At 38.7% G+C, this 27433-nt stretch overlaps 2 protein-coding genes across 2 annotated transcripts in view; one reads left to right on the top strand and one right to left on the bottom strand.

The window, feature by feature from the left end:
• Positions 1-1576: 1576 nt before the first annotated feature.
• On the bottom strand, positions 1577-16454 carry cyldl (cylindromatosis (turban tumor syndrome), like). The gene is made up of 15 exons (XM_017479996.3): positions 16169-16454; positions 14269-14710; positions 13937-14194; positions 12400-12496; positions 11966-12147; positions 11594-11738; positions 11363-11492; positions 10504-10614; positions 10073-10164; positions 7775-7838; positions 6078-6231; positions 4550-4658; positions 3550-3668; positions 2838-3063; positions 1577-2694 (listed from the first exon to the last, which is right to left on the bottom strand). Exons 2-15 carry the CDS (start codon positions 14692-14694, stop codon positions 2510-2512), a joined length of 2298 nt encoding a protein of 765 aa, XP_017335485.1. The 5' UTR covers positions 14695-14710; positions 16169-16454; the 3' UTR covers positions 1577-2509.
• A 109-nt stretch (positions 16455-16563) lies between these two features.
• zc3h3 (zinc finger CCCH-type containing 3) overlaps positions 16564-27433 on the top strand; it is a 76391-nt gene continuing 65521 nt past the window's right edge. The window contains exons 1-3 of the mRNA XM_017479995.3: positions 16564-16648; positions 17968-19375; positions 23238-23440. Coding sequence (XP_017335484.1) covers positions 16603-16648; positions 17968-19375; positions 23238-23440 — 1657 coding nt within the window. The 5' untranslated portion in view covers positions 16564-16602. The remainder of the gene's footprint in view (positions 16649-17967; positions 19376-23237; positions 23441-27433) is intronic.

Raw genomic sequence — 27433 nt, 5'->3', positions numbered from 1 at the left:
TTTACAATTTAAAATGCTTGACAATTAAATGCAGTAGCTAAAAATAAAACCACATATAATGAATTTATGTAGATTTATGAAATCATTGTGTAAGTAATGTGCATGCATCACCCAGATAATAATGAATAATTACGACAATAAACTCCAAAATGGATGGCTGTGAGGCTGCCTTTTGTGCTTCATGTCCAAACAGAACACAGCACTGACACTCCTATATTTTAGAATGACTGTAGGGTGTAGGGTCTAGAGCAGTCATTTTCAAACCTTTTGTGGCTGGACACCCCTTTAACTGTAAAATAAATCAGTATAGATTTATTTCATGAACATTATTTCAAATAATATTTGAAATTTGTCACAGAAGGTGCCGTCGCACATCAGCAAAATTAGTCTGTAACAGGGAAATCAGGGCTAAATTCATGTAGTGTAGTGTTTTTTAAGCTCAGGATAAAAACCTGAGAGACTGGACACTTAAGCAAAAAGACTCATTTTCTTTCTATTTGAGATCATTTCTGTTTAAGAGAAACTATAGATATTCGGATTATCATGTAAAAAAGAATGACTGACTTTAGGTCCTACTCATTTGCGCATTTTATAGTCATGTTTAGCTGATACTGGAGTTTATGAAGTCAGTCGTTCAAAGGTATTTTTTTTTTGTCTGTGATGCAGCACAGGATGTTCTGTGGACAAGTATAGTCAGAAGATGGGACATCTGTATTATCTTTATTATGGCTTGGAGTGAGAGACTGAGCACTCTTTTGGAATAATATATTAAACAATTCACTGATATCAGGACTCTCTATTTTAACATTTAATCTCTGGAAATGTTCCATGACATTTGGAAAATTATTTTCTTCTATTTAATCACTATTTATAGTAATATATAGTCCTATCTAACGCGTGTTTCTGACAGCTTATTGAACATTGTCCACTAAAAGAACATGTCCTTTTGCAGGAGACATTTAGTTTATATTGAAATGGACAGGCATATCGGGGACGCTTAAACCAGCAGAAGTCAGGAAGGAATATATCTCTATATCTCTATTATAAAAGTGCATAAACATTGGAGTGTAGTGTTTAAGGTGGACAATTGTATTTATTATATATATTAAATAGCTGAATCTAAGTATTTATATGTATGACTACTTTTAGCTGGGCCTTCCTATATTTTATAATTTTTTATTGCACTTCTATTTCTCATAATACATTTCATAATTGTTTGGAAATGGTGCACATTTGAAGAGGAAAGAGAAGATGTGTAGTTAAGAATGAGATTAAGAGAGCATACAAACAAATGATAGCCAGGGTAATGGCTGAAATGGCTTCCTCTCTTTCTGTCTTTCCACATTATCTTGCTCGGGGTGGTGGTGGACTTAAAAACAGGAACACTGTGCGTGAGGAGGGAATACACTCAACATGGGATGCCTGTTCACTGAATGCCATCATACACACACATTCACACTGTTATTCATACCTAGGGGCAATTTAGAGTAGCCTACCAGCATGTTTTGGGAAATGGGAGGAAACCGGAGAAAGTGGGGGAAACCAATTTGAAAAAAAAAAAGACGTTTTACTAGAGCACTTTTGAAAGTAGTTTTATTAAATCAATTATTCCAAGAATTTCAATTTCCCTGAGAAACATCTAATTGTATTAGATACACAAAATAAGCAAGACATTTAAGTGCATATTCATAACACACACAATATATTGATTTCAATGTTTCACAACCTCCTCCAAAAATAGAAATAGGCACAATTCCAACAAAAACATCAACAGGAAATCCTCCTTTAGATGACCAAATCTCATTAATCCCGCAGTTCAACATCAAATGTACAGCAATCTGTGTTCATTCTTAACTTTCTTTCACTTGTATGGCAATGGTACCATTACATATACAGCAGGCTATTTGATGTGTTTATAATATTTGTTTAGTCTCAGTGATCTCAATATGTACAGGTCAGGCAGTTATGTGTGGATTTGGTACAACAGGATGCTGTGATTGATATTGCATTTGAATAAATGTAATGTCACATGTAATGTAATCTTCACACTTGTGAGGAAATAAGGCAGCAAATGCAAGTCTGGAATTATTGGATTTGGTAAAAGAAACTACCACTCTTCCCCTTTTCAGATAAGACATTATCGTTTCCTAGAAACTGAATAAAAAGGTGGCACTGAAAATTTTAATTCAACGTTAACAACAATACATATTTTCCATTAATTATGTCCAGTGGTTGTTTCAAGGCACTATTCAAAGTATACTGTGTCTATGCAAGTGTATTTCCCATTAGTGCCAAAAAAGCATAATCCAAAAAATAATGTACGATTTCAGCTCCCAAAAGTCCAACAATCAGCTAAAAGCTTACAAATGGAGTGGAACGTTTAAGTCTCAGCATGTATCTTTAGTTTATTAACATGAATATCAGTATTCCTTGAATTCAAAATGTGTTTCCTTGAATTCAAAATGTGGGTGAGTGTGTAGCCATTTGTTTTGAGCCTTGACTGATTGTGTCAGCGATACAGGGCCATGCTGGGGCTCTGGTATAGGTACATATAGCCATCACAGAAGAGTCTCTTTGCCACACCATCCATTTCACGAGGTACCTGCTTAGCCAGCTCAGCTAGAGGCATAGTGAGGTAGCGTGCCACTTCTGGACATGCTTTAACCTCCGGAATGTTGAAGCCATCAGTCTCACCTAAGAACAGGTTGTGGAAATTAGTAAAATTGTGTGCACACAAAAATATACATTCAAAAACATATAAAAATAAAAAGCTAAGACTAATGCAAAACTAAAATAATCAGACATCCCATGATCATTGATCATTTTTTTGCACTCACCCACTCGGTCAGCCATGCTATCAAAAAAGATCCAGTCGGTGGTTTTTGGTCCATGTTTGACAAAGGAAACATAGTGGCTGGTCTCTATGCACAGCACGGCAAACAGCTCCAGTTTTTCTCGTGGGGGTATGTATGCTACACTACCAGTGTTGCGTGAGTGAGGAAATCCTTCAGGGAAGTGCAGGGATGTGGGTTTATGAGACTGTCGGCTGGGGTGAAGGTGGACCTGAGCATGATATACAACAGGATCAAAAAATTTTATTTGTAAAACAAACACTAGCCTTCAAGAAAAGCATTCTACATTTAAAAGGTAATATCTTTGCTAGTCATTTTTACTAGAGGTCGACCGATTGTGGATTTTACAGATACCGATAACCAAGTTGGGCAGTGCCTGCTGATAACCGATCAATCAACCGATAGTTTTTAAAATTAAAAAAACATAACACTCAAAGTAAAATATTGCTGTAAATAAAAGATATACATCCAAACTGAACCAAAATGTAACACTCCAAATAACAAATAAAAATAGAGACATCCAAAATGAATAATAAAAAAAAAAAAAAACACTTCGAATAACACAACAAAATTGTGACAACTGCCAAAACCGATTAATCGGTCCACCTCTAATTATTACAATTTGGAACAACAGTTTGGAAAATACAATATTATGGATGTTCATGCAGCGGAAATAAAAGCGTATAAAGAGACCCACCTGAGCTGAACAGTTATTACAGAAAACCTTTAATCCTGTACTGCTGAAAACTGAATCTATGAAGCACTGGTTACACTCCACATGAGCCAACTGTCCACACACCACACACTGCTGAAGACCTAAAACACATACACACATGCGTAGCGATGTAACTGAATATGCATACATTGTTCAGAATGAGAATGAACACATAACACACTATAACGGCACTATAAGAATGTAGACACCGGACCATCGTTATCCATATGTGGTTCTTTCCACATACAAAATTTTTCCAAAAACTTGGAAACTCACAATTGTATAGAATGTCTTTGTATGCTGTAGCATTGCAACGATCCTTTATTTGAATGAAGAGACCCAAAACATGTTTCAGAACCACAAAACCCCTGTGCATGAAGTGAACTCCATGAAGACATGGTTTGCCAAGAACTTGAGTGGTCTACACAGAGCCCTGACCTCAACACCACTGAACACCTTTGGGATGAACTGGAACACTGACTGCACCCCAGGCCTCCTCACCTAACATCAGCTGAATGAGTACAAATCCCTACAGCCACGCTCCACAATCTAGCGGAAGGCCTTCCTAGAAGAGTGGAGGTTATTACAACAGCAAAGGGGGACTAAATCTGGAATGGGATGTTGAAAAAGCACACATGGGTGTGATGGTGAGGTGTCAACATGGCCAACATGTTCTAAACAGATATGAATATGAGGTGTACTACGATTCTTTTTAGAAAGCTTGCCGGAAAGGTTTACAGGCCATTTGGTTTAAAGTGAAATCACAGGATGCAACAACAAAGTCGCAAGCAAGGGAGGTTTATATTTCCTCCTGGGCATGATCAAGTGATCCGAATACAGATACAGATACAGATATTTAGAATGCTAAACAGTTAGAGATACAGATGGTGACTGTGTTACACTCATTGTATAAAGGCTACTAAAGTTAAGGTCACACAATCACCACTGCTTGGATTTGAATTTTGAGGCATCGTCGGCCTACCGTTGGATAGAAGAGCAGTGATATCTAGCTGTAGCGAGGGAATGATTTTGGGAAACATTTTAAACTGCTTCCCAGAGCGAGGCATTGTCAGGATCAGGCAAGAAGGCACCTGGAGTCATGGAAAGACACAAATAGAAGGTTAGAAGTAAGAAGTGAGTGTAAAACACGGTGTGTTCTGTGTAATTTCCTCTAATTTTCTCATGGGATCAATAAAGTGTTATCTTTTTATTGTAAAGGTGTAGAGTTTATGTTCATTGTTAAGTGCAAATGCATTTCTCATTCACTGAAATCAAAAGATGCTACATCTTGATTAGTAATTCTTTTTTTATGAGCACTCCTGCTAAAACCTTCAATTCATCATAGATATCAGCTGCAATATACTGTACGCAACTCAGCCAACAGACTTCACAAATATCTTGTAACAACTAGTTTCAGTAACTCGTTCCTTAATATTCAGAGCTCCTCTGAAGCTCTTTATGCACTGCACTGCTGTCATGTGATTGGCTGAGTGGATAACTGAATGATTCAGCAGGTGCACAGGTGTTATAAATAAAGTGGTCAGTGAGTGTGTATTTACTATTTTTCAGAAATTCATTTTTCATTCATTTTCAGGAAGTTGAATTCCAGCTGCCACCTGGTGATGCCATATTTTCTTCTTTCCTTTTTTATTTTTTCTCCATTCTCTTTATCTCTCTCTCATCCTTTATTTCTCACTTTGTCTTATTTCTGTCTTTCATTTCCTTCCTTTCCTTAAATTTTTATTCCGGTCAACTTTCATACTTAATTTTTCCGTTCCGCTCACATCTCCCTTTCTTTACTTCTCGTTCCTCATTTCCTTTATTCTTTTTTTCTGTGTCCTCTTTATCTCTCTTTCTTGTTTGCTCTTTCTACTTTTCTTGCATTCTTTCTCTCATTCTCCCTTTCTCAATTTATTTCTTTCTCTTCTCTCTCCCTGCCTTTCTTACTTTCTCTCTTTTCCCTTTTCTCAACGTCTTACTTCCTTTTTCTTTCTTCTTTTATTCTTTTTCTCTGCTTCCTTCCATTCTGTCTTTCTGTTATTCTTGCATTCTCTCCCATACATCTCCCTCTCTCCCTTCTTTCTTCCAGTTCCTCATTATTATTACTATTTTTACTTGTCTAGAAGTGCATACATGACAGTGCATTACCTGAGTGCATTTTGCAGTTGGTCTTTCATCACAAAACTCCTAGTTCTACAGAATGACAGTGTCCTGTGATCTACTTTACAATGGAAATGGAATAGGAGTGCGATAACAACCCAACCTCATGACTAACTCTGAAAGCTAAAAGCTAGGAAACCACCCATACTGCACATTTATTGGGTGTGGGGTTATTATTATTATTATAAAATGTCACATACACTAGCTCTTCGGCATTACCTGGTGATGACTCACTGAAATCAGCAGTTAGGCAACAGCCCCACCTACAGGGCAACTTCACTTTACGGTTTAAACAATATACTAAACAAGAAAACATGTTACGGACTAGGACGTATGCACACTGCACCTACTTCTGATAGTTTGATGCTGTTGTTGTAGAAAGAATGCTCCAGCAGCTGCTGAACTGTCGGTAAAATCAGGCTGTGGTTGTAATCCATGAAGATTTGGTATAAGTAACTCGTCTGCTCCACCACTGTTAAAAATTTAGGCTGATTACATGATTTCCTAAATAAAGACAGGGAAAAGAGAGTTTAATACAAAAACAAGCATATAAATGGAATTGAAAAAAAAATGCAGACATTTGATAATGTTCATTTACGAGTATAAAAATGTCTACATTTGCTCTTACAAATAAAATACACATGTGCATATCAAAATTGACGTTCATTAAATGTGCACAGTCAGCTTATCTGTGAAGGAAGTGATCATTAGTAATAAATACGAAATACTAATTGTAAAAAACAATGTGTGCATTTCACTGTTTTTTTTTTTTTTTTTTAATTCAGTGTTTTTCAACATAAATATATGTTAGATGTGACTAGTGATTAACATAATTGAATTCATTTGGAATAAGCCAGAATGATATTCAAAAAGAAGCAAATGTGTGATGACGTGTATTTTTTTTTAGAGGAACTGGGTCCAAGAAAGACCAAGAGAAAACTAACCGTAACACTAACACTGAGAGTACAATTATACTGTACTTAATGATGGTTGGAAAATGCCTATAAACAATAGCTAAAATCCTACTGACTACGTTTACATGCACATCAAATTCCATTTAAGGTCTATATTCGGGTTGCAGCCCAACTCCGCATACACCGTTTATATGCGTATAGGCATCAGAATATTCCTGTATACATAGTTTTGTAAGTATATCTGAGTTGCCATTCCTAAATACCTAACCTTCAGCTAAGCATCTGTTAGCGCCCACAATTCCTTGTGGACTGAGCTTGCGCACATATCTCCTTTCAGTGGATTTTCTTAAGAAGGTGTTTAAAATTTCCGATTTAAACAGGCATATTCCAGGGGCGGGAATCAGAATATTGTCGGAATGGGGCAATCAGCTTGCGCCGTTGACATGACTCGATACTAATTATTATTGCCAAATTGATTTATATGGAATTATTGCTGTGCATGTAAACGTAGTCTATGGTTTTAAGTTGGTTATGCCAAGTAGTTAGACAAATTGATCAGCAGTGTTTTGGGTATCACTATCTGTGGATAAGAAAAACATTATAAAAAGCTAACAGGATGTCAGTGTTACTCTAAACATTCGATATAACATTAAGGAAATTTAAAAAGACTAAACACTAAGTAATGGATGTTCTAGGTAATTCCAGTAATGTCAAACTCCAGCTCTTAAACTTCTCCTCAGCATACAAACATGGCCCCCTTGAACTCCAGCTCCCAGCATATACACTTACTGTCCTGTTCAGCTACCTGACTACTGAACACACACACCTGAATACCCCCCATTATTATTGAGATTCTGTTGATCTTGGTTTATTCTGGTCACCTGACCTTTTGCATGTTTTTTTTTTTTATTGTTTTTTCATTAACGGATATTTTTGCAGCTGCATCCATGTCTTTCGCATGACAATTCAATAAATAAATAAATAAATAAATAAATAAATACATGTAAAAAAAAAAAAAAAAAAAAAAAAAAACAGATTTGTATAAATTTTGTTTTGATAAATCCTACACATCAGATTGGAAATGTTGTGCATATTCCACTTCTGAATCATAAGGGACATGGTGTCTTACTTACAGCTTCAGTAGTGGCTCCAGTGACAGAATGTCTTGCATGATGAGATTAAGAAACTCTTCTGGATCTGAGTGTAGAAAAAAGGCACACTTAATAATTAATATATTGCTGACTCTTAATGCAGCTCTATTTGTTTTCATGATAAAACTGGAACCAGAAATAAACTAATCTGTATTGATTCATTTGGCTGCATGTCATTTGTAACTTGCAACTGCAGAATTATTATAACGCATTTCAAAATACTGTTATATGTGACTGTCTTGCAACTACTTGCATCGACACCTTCAGACTAATCAGATTGAAGAATTTAATAGCTTTGTTGTAAAACCTGCCTAAAATCTTAAATCACACAAAAACATTACTTTACAACATTATTGTATGTTATTCTATAGAATCCTACAGTGCCCTACACTAATATTGGCACCCTTGGTAAATATGAGCAAGGAAGGCTGTGAAAAATTCTTTATAGACCCTTTTGGTCTATTGTTTAAAAAAAAAAAAATCACAAAAATACTCTGCTCTCATGGATATCAAACAGTTGCAAACAAAACAGGTTTATATATATATAAAAAATCTGTTAAATATAGGTGTGCAACAATTATTGGCACCCTTTGAGTCAATACTTTGTGCTACCTCCCTTTGCCAAGACAGCAGCTCTGAGTCTTCTCCTATAACGCCTGATGAGGTTGGAGAATATATAGTAAGGGATCTGAGATCATTCCTCCATAGAGAATCTCTCCAGATCCTTCAAATTTCAAGATCCACGCTGGTGGACTCTCCTCTTCAGTTCAGCCCACAGGTTTTCTATGGGTTTCAGGTCAGGGGACTGGGATGGCCATGGCAGGACCTTGATTTTGTGGTCAGTAAATTATTTTTGGGTTTTGATGTATGTTTTGGATCATTGTCCTGCTGGAAGATCCAACCACGGTCCATTTTAAGCTTTCTGGCAGAGGCAGTCAGGTTTTCATTTAATATCTGTTTATTTGATCGAGTTGATGATAATAATGATAGAGTCTTTATTGGTCACAGCAAAGGGAAATTATTTTCTTTGCATACCCCAGCATGCCAGGAAGTTGGAGTTAGAGCACAGGGTCAGCCATGATACGGTGCCCCTGAAGCAGAGAGGGTTAAGGGCCTTGCTCAAGGGCCCAACAGTGGCAGCTTGGCAGCGCCAGGGCTTGAACCCCTGACCTTCCGATCAGTAACCCAGAGCCAGGCAGTGCTGTATCCTAACAAAATGTCCAGGTCCTCTGGCAGGGAAACAGCCCAAAACAATAAAGAGCAACCAACATATTTAACTGTGGGCATGAGGTACTTTTCCATATGGCTACCTATATTTTGGTTTCATCTGACCATAGAACCCGATCCCATTTGAAGTTCCAGTAGTGTCTGGCAAAGTGAAGACACTTGGGTTTGGTTTTGGATGAGAGTAGAGGCTTTTTTTTTTCTTGAAACCCTTCCAAACAACTTGTGATGATGTAGGTGACTTTGGATTGTAGTTTTGGAGACTTTCTGACCCCAGGACACAACGAACTTCTCCAGCTGTGATCCTTGGAGATTTTTTGGCCACTCGAACCGTCCTCTTCACAGTGCGTTGTGACGATATAGACACACGTCCAATTCCAGGTTGATTCATAACATTTCCAGTTGACTGGAACTTCTTAATTATTGTCCTGATGGTGGAAATGGGCATTTTCAATGTTTGTGCTATTTTCTTATAGCAACTTCCCATTGTGTGAAGCTAAACAACCTTTTGCTGCATGTAACAGCTATAATTCCTTGGTCTTACTCATTGTTATGAATGACTAAGGGAATTTGACCTATGTGTTACCTCATATTTATACCCCTGTGAAAATGGAAGTCATGGTTTGAACAAATTCCTGTCCCTAGTCACCCAGATATACTAACAAAAATGTAAAATATCAATGGGAATATACTTCAAATATATTTTTCTCATATGAATTCATAGGGGTACCAATAGTTGTTGCACACCTGTGTTTAACAAATATTTTTTTTTGGATAAACCTGTCTTTTGCAATTGTTTGATATCCACGAGAGCAGAATATTTTTGTGAATCTTTTTTGAACAAAATAAGATTAAACAATAAAGACAATTTTTCACAGCGGCCTTTGTTCATATTTGCCAAGGGTGCCAATATTAGTGGGGGGCACTGTATATGCTGTATTTTCTTATATTTTATATATATATATATATATATATATATATATATATATATATATATATATATATATATATATATATATATATATGTAATCCTACTGAAACATGTAAAGTGAAAACCTTTCTCATCCGTGGTGTAGCTAGGACAGTGACCTCGCTCCTTCACCTGCTTCCGAAGCTTCATCACATTCTGCGCAGGGACAAAACCCTCGCTACACACACACACACACACACACACAGATACAAACTTGAGATATCCCTTGGGAGGCCTTTCAGCACATCCAGAGTCATGAAGAGGAGAATATTTTATTTGTAATGAAGAGCATGAACTCATTAAGAAGATATCTGTATCCATTTAGTGCTCCAAATCTTTGTATGGTACACACCCTTACATTGTGGTGTAGGCCTAAATATTAGTGCGCTTCATATTCGTATCTGTATCCATTTAGAACGCATTATCTGTTCTGAGTAATATACACATTAGTATTCCATTACATCCCACAAATGACTTTTAAAAAAGTGCTGTTTCTTTAATGTGGAATCAAGTTTACCTGCGCAGAGGACACACAATGTCCCTTAGCAGAGTTTTCTGGATGAGTTCATCATTCGGTTTAGTCTTTTTAAACAGAAGAGAGTCCAGTATCGATGAGCAGGAAAACAAACTAGAACAAAAATAAGATTAGTAAAGACAATCGTATAGTGTGGTAAGTTAAAAATTAAAAGAAAGAATTCACCCAGTGTATGATGCAATATTATGCACTCTTAACTTAGTGTGCATGCTTATAGTCTGGTGCACAGACACTACAATGACATCTACAGATGCATCCCAAACTAGAATATCGTGGAAAAGTTCTTTTTTTCCGTAATTTAATTCAAAAAGTGGAACTTTCATATATTCTAGATTCATTACACATAAAGTGCAATATTTTTTGTTTTAATCTTGATTTTACTTTATTGTAATATTTTGAGATACTGGATTTTTGATTTCCATGAGCTGTAAGCCGTAGTCATCGAGATTAAAACAAAAAAAAAAAAGGCTTGAGATATTTCACTCTGTATGTAATGAATCTAAAATATATGAAAAGTTCCACTTTTTGAATTAAATTACAGAAAAAATGAACTTTCCCATGATATTCTAATTTGAGATGCACCTGTATACAGCATAACGTGTTCATATTTATTTATATTTTTATATATCTATATCTAACCCTAACCTGAACATGGTATATCCTGAAAGGGCCGGTGTGTGTGCAGGAGTCAACTGAAAGGCAATATCAATTGATTAAACAGGTGGAATCAAGTGTGCCTCCTGCTTGATTAGATTGTAAACCTGCTCCCACAACGACCCTTTTGTGGATAAGATCAGATTAGATCTTACACCCCTGATCTAACTTTTAAGCAGGTCCAAACCTAAAGAGGGAAGCGTCCATGTAACAGGAGTTACAGTGGCCCTGGATCCCCTTCATCCGGCCAGTCAGAACAGTCATCACGTCCTCAGAACTCAGGGGTGGGACAGCCGATATATCCTGTTCATCATGCCCTATAAACACACCCACATACAAAAAAAAAATATATATATATATATTTATTATATATAGTCATAAGCAGCACTGCCATGAATCAGTGAGAGATATTCCATACCAAAGTGTCCATTTACTGCAGTTTTGCCCAGGAAACGATCACCAAGCTGACAAGAAGAGACTTTCACGAAGAGGCCGTGTTTAGGTGGGCATGTGAAATACCGAACATCTTTGAATGTCCCGTCACTCACTCCACATGCATCTTTCTGTAGAAGAAAATAATGATTCCATTAAAAAAAAAAAAAGTTCAAAGTGCATTTAGCAAGGGTGCATGTTTTCTATTTATAGTAGTGGTGATCGTGTTTTTCCTCATGTCTATGTCATGGTAATAAACGCAAATGTTACACACAGCTCAAAGGCTGAACTGAGTCAAGGGGACTCCCCAAAAGGAAACATTTCAGAGTTACCAGAAGGTGTCAGTATTAATGAGTACCAGTTCCAGGCCAGCCATTCTGCTAGGCATATTTGGAAGAGAGCCAATCCAACGCACTGTTGCAAAGGCAGGGCTTTTAGCCAGATTAACCTCCACCGTGGACCCCACTTTTATATCCATATCAGCACCTGGGTCGTTAACCACATCAGGACTTTCAGAAATGACCATCATTTCTGGTTTACCTAAAAAGAAAACATTAAAAGCATAAATAAATACATTTATAAGACAACTCATTTATATTCATATCTATACTACATGCCTCTTAATTTTAATACATGCATTGAAATAGCAGATGCTTTTACACAATTGTAGCAACTATCTACAAAATTAAATTCATTTTAGAACTGGTTTAATTTGAAACAAATGGGATGGATTAACACAAAAAACCCCCCAAACATTTTTACATAAAATCAATTCATAAGGTAGCTACATACATTTGTGCCACTCATCTGTATTTAAAGCTTCCTCTTTAATAACGCATTGCCATGGAATTTGCCTCTCTCCTCCAACCTTTCCATTTTCATCCATGTCCTGCAAAGAGACAAGTCATCTCTGATTCCTAATTCCAGAAGTGAAATGATTTATTTATCATAAAGTGGTTATGAGAGAGTTCTAGAGAAGAATAAACATGATGTTATGTAAGGAATAAACTATTTATAGTTGTTTAACATTGTGGAATGTCTATATAACAGCTATAAACTCTCACTCTTTTACCAGTCTCTTATTTTAGTCTCGCTTTCAAGTAATAATACAAAAAAGTCACATTATTGAGAAACCACAAAACCGTCTGTCTTAAAGACTTTTCAGTGTTGGAAGAATTAAAGTAACAGCTTTATCTATGACTGTTAAAAGCACTCACAGTGGAGACTTTTTCCATTAGAGGACGACCGATCGATCGGTTTTACCAATTAATTATCACCGGTAACCAGTTGCTGGAACTACTGTTTATCGGCAAAAATCCACACCGATAGTTTTTTCTCGGTTGTGTCCATTGCTGGAACAGCTGTGAAGTCTCTGCTGTCATTATACAGTACGAGAAGTGGCCTCTAGAGGCGAAAAAATAACTATCACTGAAAAAAAGTTATTTGAAGTGTTTTTTTTTATTATTATTTATATTGGATGTCTCTATTTTTTTATTTGTTATTTGGAGGGTTACTTTTTGGTTCAGTTTGGATGTATATCTTTTATTTACTTTAATATTTATTAATGGTTAATACTGTATATATGAATTTATATATTTTCCATTTTAAAAAGTACAGTACATTTTCATGGTACAGTCAGTACTGTTTATTTTTGTAATAAAGTTTAGCAGTATTTTGCTTTTCATTTAGTATATTTTAAAAACAGTCAGTTGATTAATTGGTTATCAGAGCCAGATCACCCTGCTGTTCTCGCCTGGTTTCCCACTGAAGTGAAATTCCCCCATTGGCCCTTCTCTATCACGGCCCCATAATAATCTCCATCTCTGTATTGGCTACATCACTCTCTCCTCTCCACTAATAGCTGGTGTGTGGTGGGAATTCTGGCGCACTATGGCTGACCTCGCATCATCCAGGTGGATGCTACACGCTAGTGGTGGTTGAGATCCCCCCCATACAATGTAAAGCGCTTTGAGTGAATAGAAAAGTGCTATATAAATCTAAGGAATTAATTATTGGGTACTGCCCAACTTAGTTGTCAATATCAGTAAAATCCACTATCGGTCGAACTCTACCTTCCATAAACTCCATATAAATGTCTCATCATATAAAACTTCACCATATCAACAACCTTTTTTTAATTTTTATTTATATGGAACAAATGCCATACCAGCCGGTGTAAGCTGTTACTATAAAAATCATAATGCATTAAAATTAGCACATTTAATATAAACCTTAGAACTCCGTAACTACTGAATGAGCTACTGTTATATCCACACCTTCTGACCAATCAGAACTCAGAGTTTAACAGCACTGTATAATAACAACATACCGTTGAAATCAAAATCATGCCATCTTTCAGAATATTCAGGACCATCCCATGCTGACAGCCGCTTTCATCATCAAGAATGTAGGTTACGCGATCTCCAACAGAGAGTGGCTCTGGGATGTCAAGCATTGGCGCTGACGGTTTGGGATGCTGTGGTCTGATTCTGGTGAAAGGGACAAAAACGCCACAACCTTTCTGACATTTAAAGAAGGTTTGGTATCTGAAGCTTCCATCAGTGTGGCCTTTGCCCATATCTTCTCCCTGAGAAGTGAATCAAAATACTTTAGTGAATCTTGTTTCGCTCACTTATAAAGACAAAACTAACTACTACTCACCTGCAGTTCGACTCCAAAAAATACTCCTACTAGGATAGGATACAGTACTGAGGAAGAGAGCGGGCCGATGTATCTAACTACACCTTTAAGCCACTTGCCATTTTGCTCCACTGTGACTTCTGACCCTACAGTCAATTCGGAGGCTTGCTCCAAAAGCTCAGGCTTATCAATTTCCTTCAGTCTCTCTTCAGGATTTTCAAGTGCCAAGAGAAATTCAGAATTCTGCCGTGTCAGTGGGTGCAGAAAATTAAATGGGAAATCATGACTCAGTCTGTTTTCTATACATGTGACCGGTACCATGTCCTTTGGAAGTTTTCGAATTGAATTTTGATCCTCCTTTTTGAAGCAAATACTTCCTAGTCTGAACAAGCTGTATGGGGTTGTTTCAGTGATGATGAAGTAAGTCTTATCATCTCGGGAGGCCATTGCTGATAAGAGATGCCTGCAAATGTGAAATGAAAAAAAAAAAAAATTTAAGTGCACAGGACAAGTGCACAAAATGAATTACAATCCAGGTAACAATACCAATCTGGGTAACTCTGTCAAGTTTTTGGATAAATATGTGCATTTATAACATGTCTTCTCTTAAACTGTAGCAATAAAAACATTCAAACTCAACAGAAAAGATGTTTAATTCACGGTTTTTATCTGAATCTTTCTTTGAAGGCTTTACACTCCCCTGCTGAAAAAATAAAAGTAACCCTCACAGTAATGGTTTTAATGGTTATAATGGAAATTGTATTAGTTTTAATGAAAACTGTAATGGTCCCTGTGGGTCTCCATCCATCCATCTTCTATACTGCTTATCCTTCCTTCAGGGAAGGGTCACGGGGAAACCTGGAGCCTATCGAAGGGAGCATCAGGCACAAGGCGGGGTACACCATCGCAGTGCACAATCACTTACACATTCACACACCCATTCACACTTTGGACATGTCAATCAGCCTACCATGCATGTCTTTGGACTGGGGGAGGAAACCAGAGCACCCGTAGGAAACCCCTGCAGCACGGGGAGAACACGCAACCTCCTCACACACAGGGCCACGGTGGGAATCAAACCCCCAACCCTGGAGGTGTGAGGCGAACGTGCGAACCACTAAGCCCTGTGGGTCTCTACTAGTCATTTGTTGCCTCCTAGTGGTGGCATGTTATCTCAAGTGGATACCATTAATGACCAATAATGGTAATGGTTTTAATGGTTAGTTAATGGTTTGTAATGATATTTGTAGTGGAAACCATTAGACTTTCTGTGATGGTTTCTATTGTTTGTTTTTTTTTTCAGCATGGTCCGCCCACTTCACAATCACATTCATGTCACATATCCCTGAAAAGCTATTAGAGTTATAATAATAACATAAATTCTATTTTTTTTTTTCACATAACATCACATGGTAGAGCGTCTTTACGGTGAAATAAACATTTAAATTCTACAAATAACAAAAGACTAGATCTTTTAGTTTCATTAAGCATGCATATTTATGCATATTTAATTAGACGACGCCTCTTTTGCATAAGGGTATGTAAATCCCCCCCCGTGTGTGTGTGTGTGTGTGTGTGTGTGTGTGTTTGTTTGTGTGTGTATGGGGGAGGGGGGGTTGGGCAGGAGGGTGTAAAGTTCCACCACAAAACATGCTTCTAAGACTTTCAGCAATCAACTGGCAAACATGAACTCCGATAGCTGATGTTTTAAAGGATTACCACTTATTATTCACATATTTTATGTGATGATTGCACTGACATGTTCTATTTTCTGCCCGTTTCCTCTTTCTGATCAGTATGAAAGTGAAAGCATTTAAAAACCAAATCAGTCGCCTGTGGCAAAAACACATGATAAAACACATCAGTGAAGACACATTTGACAATAATGATTAGATAAGAAAACTAAAATGTGGGACTTTACCTGTTTTATGTGTTTATCTCCAGATTTCACCTCGTTTACTTTCGATTTATTCAATCCGTAAGTGTCTTCTGAGTTTAATACAGTCTCATTATGTCCGCATTTCAGAAACCAGTAGCAGAAATCCAAGATCCATAAACACTGTTTTTCAGTTTTCTGAGATTCCTACTTGCTGTAATCGCTCCAGCAACAACTTTCATAAGTTTGTGTTTGTGTCATCTGTCACTTCTGTGTTTGTTCGCGTTCGACGCATCAACATTGGATATATATACCATTTCCCGCACCATAGTAGTGAATGAGCTTACTATAGATCATATATGCGACGCAAGCTGCGGGTGACGCAGTTATTTTTGAACATCTGATTGGACAGCTGACTTTGAACGTCACCACATACGGAACCGTCGCTGTTTAATGACGAAAGCGACCTGGATTCGAAAATGGCCGAACGAGAAGCATTAGAAAGAGAGATTGAGAAGTTACAAAGTAAGAAACGAATATATTTTTTGATAAATTTGTTATATATTTACGTCTTTTTATCGAGCTAAACGTTGTTAAATTAAACAAGCTTCACGTCATTGCGGTACGTTAGGTAGTTGTTATCCGGCGTAGGCTGAATCCCAAATGTTTAACTCCACCCTATATAAGTACACTACGTAGGGGAATAAACGTCTTTTATTCCAAAACCCGAACGCATCCTTTATTTAGAATTTATTTAGTATTTTTATTTTGTTTGTATTTTATGGTTTGTTTTAGTTGTATTTCTTAATTGTTATATTTTTAAACGGTGTTCATTCACTAGTTCTTCGGTAGTTTTGGACAGGTTGTCTGGATGATATTAACCGTTATCCCACTGTTATGTTTTAAATTTTGATTATTTAAAAATAAAAACGAAATCTATATAGTAGGGGTGTTGTGGTTTGAAAAATATACATGAAAAATACATGAAAAATATAGCAAGTACGTAAATTTTATTTATATAGCACGTTTCATACAGCAAAGCTAACCAAAGTGCTGAACAGAGTAAGGAAAGTAAAAATAGAAAACAGAATAAAATCAAATAATAATATACAATAGGAAACAATAGGAAAAATTAGATTAAAATGCCTGGGAGAAAAGAGATGTTTTCAGGCTCTTTTTACATACATACACATACAGCTTCTGGTGTTAAGCAAAGCTTGACGATTGTAGGTCAACACTGAATCTACATGATACCAGTGTGGCACGATACACAGTAAAAACAGCACAGATGCCAGACGAACAGACATAACAGATAGAACAAACTGTAATAGACGGGAAAGACGAGAGACGGCATGCCGACAGGTACACCTTCGACATCTTGGGTCAAAGGTAAAGGAGCGGCTGGAAGTGCCAAGGAGAGAGTGGGAAGATATCACGGTATAATGGTAATATCGTGAAAACTGTGATCCACTGATCGTGATGTAGAGCCATTTCAGGACGCTTGCCCCTTCTTCACTCTACTGCTCCTCTGAATATAATACACAATACAGACCATAATATATGAAGACAATAATGAACGTTCTCAATAACGAAAGTGTTCAGGTTTTGGAAAAAAAAAACAAACATTGTGGTTGAATCCCAAATTGCTAATTACTGTGCGAATAGTGCACTACATAGGGTATAAAAGCCACTGTTTCCCCCCCTACATAGATAGTGTAGATGTAAACATTTGGGATTCAGCCTACACCAAATAACCGCTAGCTAACGTAACACAGTGAAGTTATCTTGTGTTTCCTTCACAGAGATCTAAATCATTGTATAATCCTAATATTCTATCATTACAGATCTTATTAAGGACCACAAGAGAGTGCATGGTGATGCCCCGTCAAGTTCAGTTCAATCTCAGTGGTTTTGCACAAAAAGTGGCCTGGGAACGGGTCGAGGGCACAACACATCTTATATTCCCTCATATTCACATCAGCCGCAGCCATATGCGCCTCATTCTTCCAGCCAATGGAAGAAAAAATACTCGCTCAACAATAAGACTACCAGAGCTCCTGGAGGCAGACCCTCACAGATTTCTGAGGCGAATCTAAACAAGACCAGACAAGTCAAGGGTGTGGCACCTGATGCTTGCTCTCTCTCTGGTGTCAGTAAGGTTTTACACGAGGGGACGAGTAAGGCGAGCACAGTGCCTTCATGCAGCGTAATGGGAAAAGAGTCATCACTCGGGAGTAACAAAGTCCCAGATGATGGTGAGGACAAGTCAGTATTAGAACCTACAAGTACGAACATTGAGTCTATAACAGACCTGGCAGGGTTGTGTTCGTTAAAGTGTGGACAACAGAGTGGACTTGATGGGAAGATGAGACAAAACACAACATCAAATATAAAGTGTTCAGCTACTTTGTTTGTTCCCTCATCTGAGGAGTCCAGTGCCTTTAACAAAAAGCAGACTGCACCGCCTCAAGTGAAATCATACTTCACAAGTACTGTTTCAAGTAATACGACTGTAATAATGGCTAATAAGGACGCACCATCTTCCTCTATGCCTACGTCGAAAGTCAGACTTAAAGCAGATTTGGCTCCAAAGATTCCGGCGGCGTTGTCCCCTCATAAGAAATCTCGATTTACCTGGGTGAAGAGCCAAGGGACTGAGACCAGCCAAACAAAATTAGAGATCCACCAGTTTTCACCAATCTCACTTTCAGCATCTACTGCTTCTCCAGGGATGGCCAAGCAAACCCCCACTTCTAGCAAGAAGCTTCATCGCAAGCTCAGTTTTTCCTCCAGCACCCCTAGGACCTCAAAGTACTCTTGGGTGTCGTCTTCCTGTTCCCCTACAACAGCTGCCAAAACAGCCTTAGCTAAACTCCCGCACAAGCTATTTTCACCCAAAGCTCTTAAGGTGCCTGGAAAAATGGCAAAGGAGGGACTAGAAAGCAAGAAACTCATAACTACCGGTGTCGTATCAAAGAGGGCTAAAATCAGTGGAGCAGCTTCTACATCTCATGCGGGTCATGGCAGTCGCTACAGCTGGAAGGCAGTTGCAGCAACTTCCTCTTCGGTTGTGCGTGGGTCCACGCCGAGGTCTTCTCGAAAGAGCTCAGTGTATCGATGGACTGCACAGAAGGATGAGAAGGATTCTGCATCGCCGGTGTCTCGAGTCCAGCATAGCCCTTCCGCTGCTCTGTCTAGCAGTGGATTCAAGCTGAGGAGCAGAACCAAGATCATCAGGCGATTCAGCAACAGGTGAGGAGTCAATATGATCAATATTTTATCTTTTTTAATAATGAATATCTTCACCTGATTGTGTCGTGAAATTTTATTCAATTCTCATATCATGTTAATACTTGCATAATAACTTTTGGTGTTGCTATTTCTGCATCTACATCTAGATCAGGGGTGTCCAATCTTATCTGCAAAGAGCCGGTGTGGGTGGAGGTTCTCATTCTAGTCGAGCAGGACTCACACCTGATTGCATCGCTTTAATCAGTTCATCATGGCTTTCGGTAGATGAGGCTTCTGCTTGGTTGGAATGAAGACCTGCACCCACACCGGCCCTTTCCAGATAGGATCGGACACCCCTGGTCTAGATATTAAAGTGCACCTATTATGGTTTTTCAAATATTACCTTTCATGTAGTGTGTTATAGACTTCTATGTGAATGTAAAAAGGCTGCAAAGTTTCAAAAATCAAAATGCACGACAAATGGAGTTATTGACTCGCAAAAGAAGGAAGCGATTCCGAACAGCTGAAACGAGTCGTTAGTGATTCCAGACTTACTTCCTGTACTAACCTACATAGGTTTTTAACAAAAAAACCCGCCTCTGGTCTTAATCGACTGCTCGCTGACCGCGCTAGACCAATCACAGCAGACTGGGACATCTGACCAATCAGAGTAGAGTATGCTCTCTGAAAGGAGGAGTTTAGAGTGAATCCTTTAGAACGGATCATTTAATGTCGTTTTTGACACTGGGGGGGAAAAAGGATAATGCTGCAATTTAAATTATGAGCACGTTAAAGTGTTTTTGACCTCGGATGCATGCAAATCTATTGTATGAGACCTTTTACAGTGAGGGAAAAAAGTATTTGATCCCCTGCTGATTTTGTACGTTTGCCCACTGACAAAGAAATGATCAGTCTATAATTTTAATGGTAGATTTATTTGAACAGTGAGAGACAGAATAACAACAAAAAAATCCAGAAAAACGCATGTCAAAAATGTTATAAATTTATTTGCATTTTAATGAGGGAAATAAGTATTTGACCCCTCTGCAAAACATGACTTAGTACTTGGTTTAAAAACCCTTGTTGGCAATCACAGAGGTCAGACGTTTCTTGTAGTTGGCCACCAGGTTTGCACACATCTCAGGAGGGGTTTTGTCCCACTCCTCTTTGCAGATCTTCTCCAAGTCATTAAGGTTTCGAGGCTGACGTTTGGCAACTCGAACCTTCAGCTCTCTCCACAGATTTTCTATGGGATTTAGGTCTGGAGACTGGCTAGGCCACTCCAGGACCTTAATGTGCTTCTTCTTGAGCCACTCCTTTGTTGCCTTGGCCGTGTGTTTTGGGTCATTGTCATGCTGGAATACCCATCCACGACTCATTTTCAATGCCCTGTCTGAGGGAAGGAGGTTTTCACCCAAGATTTGACGGTACATGGCCCCGTCCATCGTCCCTTTGATGCGGTGAAGTTGTCCTGTCCCCTTAGCAGAAAAAAAAACCCAAAGCATAATGTTTCCACCTCCATGTTTGACGGTGAGGATGGTGTTCCAGGGGTCATAGGCAGCATTCCTCCTCCTCCAAACACGGCGAGTTGAGTTGATGCCAAAGAGCTCCATTTTGGTCTCATCTGACCACAACACTTTCACCCAGTTGTCCTCTGAATCATTCAGATGTTCACTGGCAAACTTCAGACGGGCATGTGTATGTGCTTTCTTGAGCAGCAGACCTTGCACGCGGTGCAGGATTTCAGTCCTTCACGGCGTAGTGCGTTACCAATTGTTTTCTTGGTGACTATGGTCCCAGCTGCCTTGAGATCATTGACAAGATCCTCCCGTGTAGTTCTGGGCTGATTCCTCACTGTTCTCATGATCAATGCAACTCCACGAGGTGAGATCTTGCATGGAGCCCCAGGCCGAGGGAGATTGACAGTTCTTTTGTGCTTCTTCCATTTGCGAATAATCGCACCAAATGTTGTCCCCTTCTCACCAAGCTGCTTGGCACTGGTCTTGTAGCCCATTCCAGACTTGTGTAGGTCTACAATCTTGTCCCTGACATCCTTGGAGAGCTCTTTGGTCTTGGCCATGGTGGAGAGTTTGGATCTGATTGATTGATTGCTTCTGTGGACAGGTGTCTTTTATACAGGTAACAAACTGATATTAGGAGCACTCCCTTTAAGAGTGTGCTCCTAATCTCAGCTCGTTACCTGTATAAAAGACACGTGGGAGCCAGAAATCTTTCTGATTGAGAGGGGGTCAAATACTTATTTCCCTCATTAAAATGCAAATTAATTTATAAAATTTTTGACATGCGTTTTTCTGGATTTTTTTTTTGTTATTCTGTCTCTCACTGTTCAAATACAACTACCATTAAAATTATAGACTGATCATTTCTTTGTCAGTGGGCAAACGTACAAAATCAGCAGGGGATCAAATACTTTTTTCCCTCACTGTAAAACAAAATCAGGCACACTTCAAACCATAATAAGTGCATTTTAAGTTTTTTAGTCTCATACATGTCTGGTTCAAACAGTCAATAATTCATTAAACCTATGCTGTTCCACACAATCCCTGGACATATGACTGATCCAGATTATTCCAGTCAAGTATCTAGCTCATAAGTAAGCATTTCTACTTTTATCTTATTAAAATACCATTAAGGAGAATTGTTATTGGTCAGTCTGCTTTGAAATAAACTTCCAAGCAACTTAAGAATTTTAGCTTATTAAAAAAAAAATTGTTGGAAAGTCATGAGTGCCAACATGATGTTTAGTTATTTAGCATGTATATAATGTTAATGCACACTAGTGTCAGGATTGTATTGTTGTTGTGTGGTTTAGTGTGTTTGGTATTCTCTGTGGAAGGCACAGTGGTTTAGGGTTAGCACGTTTGCATCACACCTCTCTGGCTGGGGGTTCAATTCTCACCTCCGCCCTGTGTGCATGGAGTTTGCATGTTCTCGCCGTGGTTTGGGGGTTTCCTCCGGGTACTCCGGTTTCCTCCCCCAGTCTAAAGACACGTGTTTTAGGCTGATTGGCATTTCCAAATTGTCAGTGGATAGGAGTGCATTTGTGCCCTGTGATGGATTGGCACCCCGTATATGGTGTCCCACGCCTTGTGTCCTGAGTTCGCTGTGATAAGCTCCAGGCTCTCCGTGACCCTGTGAGCTTATCCTAATAAGTGTCATGGAAGATGGGTGGAAGGGAATTTTTGTGCTCCTTTTCAGTTTTGTGGATTGTTTTTCTTCCTGTCCTATTTGTTCTTTTGGTCCTATGTATTATTTTTTTTTAAAAAAAACATTAACCTGCTGTGGGACAGCAGATACTTTGTTAAATAAAGTAAAGTAAATGTAGAACACCTATGGCATAGTCTAGGTGAAAGAGTAAATATGTAAACATGTGTTCCTCTATGAAATCATGGCTCTCGTGCAAGTGTAAAAACCACTAATAGAAACGGAGCCGCAAATTCATCCGTAATTTTTCTTTAGTTCTGTGTTTTCAGCCACAAATTGCCCTTATGCAGCTAAAAGCAGGTTTATAGTGCCCCGTCATATCATTTGCAACACAAACTATTGAAATTATATTAATCAGTCACATTCTACTGATTGAAAATGCACTGCATGACTGCGTGATCATTTACAGCTTTAATGCATGTTTAGAAAGCATAGAAGTGAATGCTCCACCCCCTGTGTACCTGACATTGTGATGAGTGGTTAAGAGTAAAGAAGTGCTACTTTGCTGTTGATGCTGATTTGAGGTCACGTGCTGAACTCAGGGTTGAGGAGAAACGGTGGGACAATTTGCTACTAGATGAGCACAAGATGGCAGGAGCACAAAGATCAACATACTACAAATACCATCTTTGATGCAATTGTTTCTCTTTGTTTGTAGTCCTACTTCAGAGAGGAGGCCTAGTGTCGGCGTGGTGACCATCAGGAGTCGGTATTCACTGCGAAGGAGGGCACACAGTCCTGTTAAGACCCCCAGCGGTGTCAGACGAGGCCAATCCAGAGGGCTCGTCTCTTTGGGCAGGCATAAACTTCGGCGTCTCTCTCCATCCAGCTCCATCACTACTCCATGGAGCTCAAGAACAGGTATGTTCATGAATGTTCACATTAAGACACGTATAAGCAGTAGGGTGGATGCATCCTGTAAAACTGGACCATGAGGCTACATGTCTTTTCTTGTGCATGATTACTGCCTTACATGCTAGTGGTCTGCTTTACAGCTTATAGCGTCGCTGTTAAAGGAAAGAGTTCACAGCAAAAATTAAATATGTACACAGTTTAATCCCCAAATACAGACACATCGATTGGCTGATGTTTGTCTCTGGACCTAACGTAGATTACGTAGATATAATAATATTACAAGAATCTCTCCAAAATCTTTACTAATAGAGTACAGATATGTCACAGATATGTTTTAAGCCCTAGTATGACTTCCTGTAATGTACAAAACTAACTAAACTTTACTGTATTGCAAAATGTTATAAGGTTATGTAGTTTTCCCAACTTTCCAAAGTAATTCAGGATACTTTCACGTTCCTAAAGGCTTGTAAGGTCAAACCCAAGTGACTAGATAGGTATCGCATACTGAAATGCATAAATCATACCATTAATTCGTCCCTTTGAAAACATAGTCCCGTCTATCTGAAAGGAAGAAGCATAGTCTCAGCCTTAGGTGCTCTGTCTTTGGGATATGGAGCACTTCAGAAAGTTAAATCTTCACACTTCTGTGTAAACACACCTATAATCTTTTAAAATGGAGATTCTTCTCCATGGTCAGATGTGGTAGATAGTAGAGGTCGACTGATTGATTGGTTTTGACGATTAATCAGCACCAATAACCGATTGCTGGAACTATCTGGTAAAATCTATTGACAAAAATCCACAGTGATCGTTTTTCCCAGTTGCGTCCATTGCTGGGACAGCTGAGAAGGGTCTGCTGTCATGTTACAGTACAAGAGCGGCCTCTAGAGGAAAAATAAAAAGCATCACTGACAAATTTTGTTGTATTATTTGAAGTGTTTTAAAATTTGGATTTATATTTTTTATTTACTTTTAATATTTATTAATAGTTAATATATATGAATATTTATATATTTATTTCATTAAAAAGAGTTCAGTACACTTGGTCCTGGTCATGGTACAGTCAGTACTGTTTATTTTGCAGTAAAGTTCAGCAATATTTTACTTTGAGTGTTATGTTTTCGTTCAGTATCGGTTATCAGTAGCTACACTTCAGCTTGGTTGACGGTATCTGTAAAATCCCCTATCGGTCAACCTCTAACAGATAGAGTTTACAGAAAAGGAGCACTCGTAGGAGCACTTTTACTTGACGATTATCTGAAGTAACAGCACAGGCCTGGTTTTAGTGCTGCAGTTTTTCAGCATGCTGCCTGTTCACAACAGCACGATGATGTTAATGCTGCTGCTGAGAAAGCAGACAGATGTTTATTGTGCTCAACACGTTATAGAGGTTTGTGCTGGTAAACAGTAAACAGTACACACTTCCCTCAAAGATAGACAGTTCCTGACACCCTCTGTGACTAATTGGCATAATGAGCAATTAGCACGAAACAGTCACTGGAAAATTAATTAACCTTGTTTGTATCCTGTACGCTACCATAGAGACACAAAGGCAGAGTCTGAATGTGGGATGTAAATTAGGTCACGGGATAGGGCATTCATTTTGTGCTGATTTTAAAAAAAGGAAAGAAAGCTCTGGAGGATGGATGGTATTCCTGCTTCTTGTACCAGGACGTGTCCAGTAGAGGTCAGCATTCCCTTAGTAGCTGGAGTATAAGCACTCAGAGTGTGTGTGTGTGAGATCGAGGTGGGGGGGACTGGGGGGGTTAATGAATTGTCCACTCTGGCCATGATGGTGTACATGTGCCGATAGTGGGTAATTTGCAGCAATGGCACGCCGAATGTAGCTACGCTATCAAACCCCGCCAGTGCTCTCACTCAGTAGATAAAGAGGAGCTAATGCATAATTATCCTTTTGCAAATTGGATTGTTTTAACGAACTGGAGAATATAGGCCCCACACGATGGAAAGCAATCACTGTTTTTACAGCCTGCTCCCTCCTCCTTTTCGCAGATAGCAGAGGCGAGTCTCGCCGTAATCGCCTGCAGTCTGTTCGAGTGCGTTTTACACACTCAAACTCTGTTCACGTCGCCATTAATGCACTTTCATCTTCCGTTTACAAACACGTCTCGCTGTTTCCCTTTGCTCTCTTCCTCTTTTATTTTTATTTTATTTTATTTATTTTTTGTACTGCTGAACTTTGTGTGAGGTGAATGAGACGTGTGAATGTGAAGGAGTGTATGAATGACTAAACAGCGCTGGAGGAGGAGTGAAGGGGAATCATATGGGCTAGCCAGAGGGACTCTGCGCAGCAGATAAGCGTGGCTAATAAAGACCAAATTGAATTACTAATGACTAGAAAGAGGGCAGCCGTGTTAAAAATGGCGACTAACCGCTTCTCGTCACTGCCACGTTCACCGCTGCGTGACATCTCTTAATTTTCTCTCTGATGACTCCCCCCTACCCCCACTCCGTTGTTTCTTGCCGTCCCTGTTTACCGTGGCTGGTTGGCTATCTGGAGGGGGATTTAAAGGGGCATAAACCTAAGTGAGCAGTTAGGGGTGTAATGAATCGCAGGCGGGAGAGAAGTGCCTCGATAATCCCATAAAGTGAATAAACGACAGAAGAATGTAATAGGGAGGAGATGAGCATAGGGGTGGAATGAGAGAAGAAATGAAGGGGCCTCGAGCCTGGTGACAGACGTTTGCCCTCACACTATTTATCAGAATAGACACTACACACACAAAGGAAGCCATCTGGGTAAAGAGACGAGACTTTCCTCACGCTTTAGCCCACACGCGCACACACACACGCACATCATGTTCCTTTATTTCTTCCTGCAGTCAGTTTCTACCGTAACACTTCTCTCTTGAGGTTCTTGAGGTATTGGATCATTTTAGCACTTTGTCATGTTGTCCAAATTCTTTCTGACAGCTTTTCTACACATATTGATTCTTTGTCAAGGCTGTGATGTTGCAGTAGCTCGTGCCAACTAGAGATGGGTATTATGAAGACAGAAACACTGGCGATGATGGAATTAAATTAAGATCCACTTCATGTGCACGCTTGTTTGGGGTTTCCATCCATCCACCTATTTGTGTGTCTTGAATTGGCACACTCCAGTTACAGTTCAGTTGAACTCGCAATACTCACGATTCCCAGAATATTTTGAACAAAATTTGAAAGAAGAAAAAATAATGACCGAAATCATCCTGAATCAAATACAATACATATACAAATGTATGTTTTGTCTATATAAAACTAAACGAGCCAAAAATTGCTACAGTGTTTTAATATTGTAAACAAAATGTACTACAGGTTTAACATGATCGTAATAAAAAAAGAAATGTAAATGTGTAAATTCTCCCCCAAATTTTGATTGAATAAACAAGTCTCTGGGACTTTGAAAATGAACGACTGAAACGTAATGAGCTCCGTAGCACAAAAATAGAGCTCCAAAGTCGCCTAAAGTGCCTGATTTCCCCAGCCTTTGGTGTTGTTTGAGAGCTACTGAAGAGCTCTTTTTAACAGTTATAATGTGGTTGTGCAGCTGCATATTGTATAATGTGTTTTGTTCATAGTAATCTGGAGTTATTGGGCTATTGAACTTCACAAGTACACTTGTTGAAGGCTCTCTGCGAAAGAACGTTATGACGTGACCGATGGGCTTTTTGTATATTTTAACTATATGGGTTGTGCAGATTATGGGACCTCCGGTGTTCAAACAGTGCAACTGCATGCTTACATGCATGATTAATAGAATACCGGTTTCCATGATGTGAATTTCCAGAAAGCACTTTTTTCACGTTTTTTTCCCCCCACACATTTTTGCATCGTGATGCATCATGACACAATGTAGCGTTACACCCCTATTTTTAAGAAGTAGAAAAATGTGCTTACCTACAGAAGTCTTCTGAATAATAAACAACCCCCCCTTTAGATTGATGTGAAGTTATTGATTATTTTGTATTCTTAAATGGATATGTAAATGCTCACAGA

Source organism: Ictalurus punctatus, chromosome 11 (assembly GCF_001660625.3).
Source record: "Ictalurus punctatus breed USDA103 chromosome 11, Coco_2.0, whole genome shotgun sequence".
In the NCBI taxonomy this organism is placed as follows: domain Eukaryota; kingdom Metazoa; phylum Chordata; class Actinopteri; order Siluriformes; family Ictaluridae; genus Ictalurus; species Ictalurus punctatus.
Note: the sequence above shows the minus strand (reverse complement) of the source record. Positions and strands in the feature narration are given on the sequence as shown.

Excerpts from the sequence above, each read along its gene's own strand:
- cyldl (XM_017479996.3), bottom strand. The coding sequence starts at position 14,694 with ATGGCCTCCCGAGATGATAAGACTTACTTCATCATCACTGAAACAACC. Across the intron at positions 12,497-13,936 it reads GCATGATTTTGATTTCAACG|GACATGGATGAAAATGGAAA; the intron begins GTATGTTGTTAT and ends GTCTCTTTGCAG. Across the intron at positions 7,839-10,072 it reads CTACACCACGGATGAGAAAG|ATCCAGAAGAGTTTCTTAAT; the intron begins GTTTTCACTTTA and ends TTCTACACTCAG.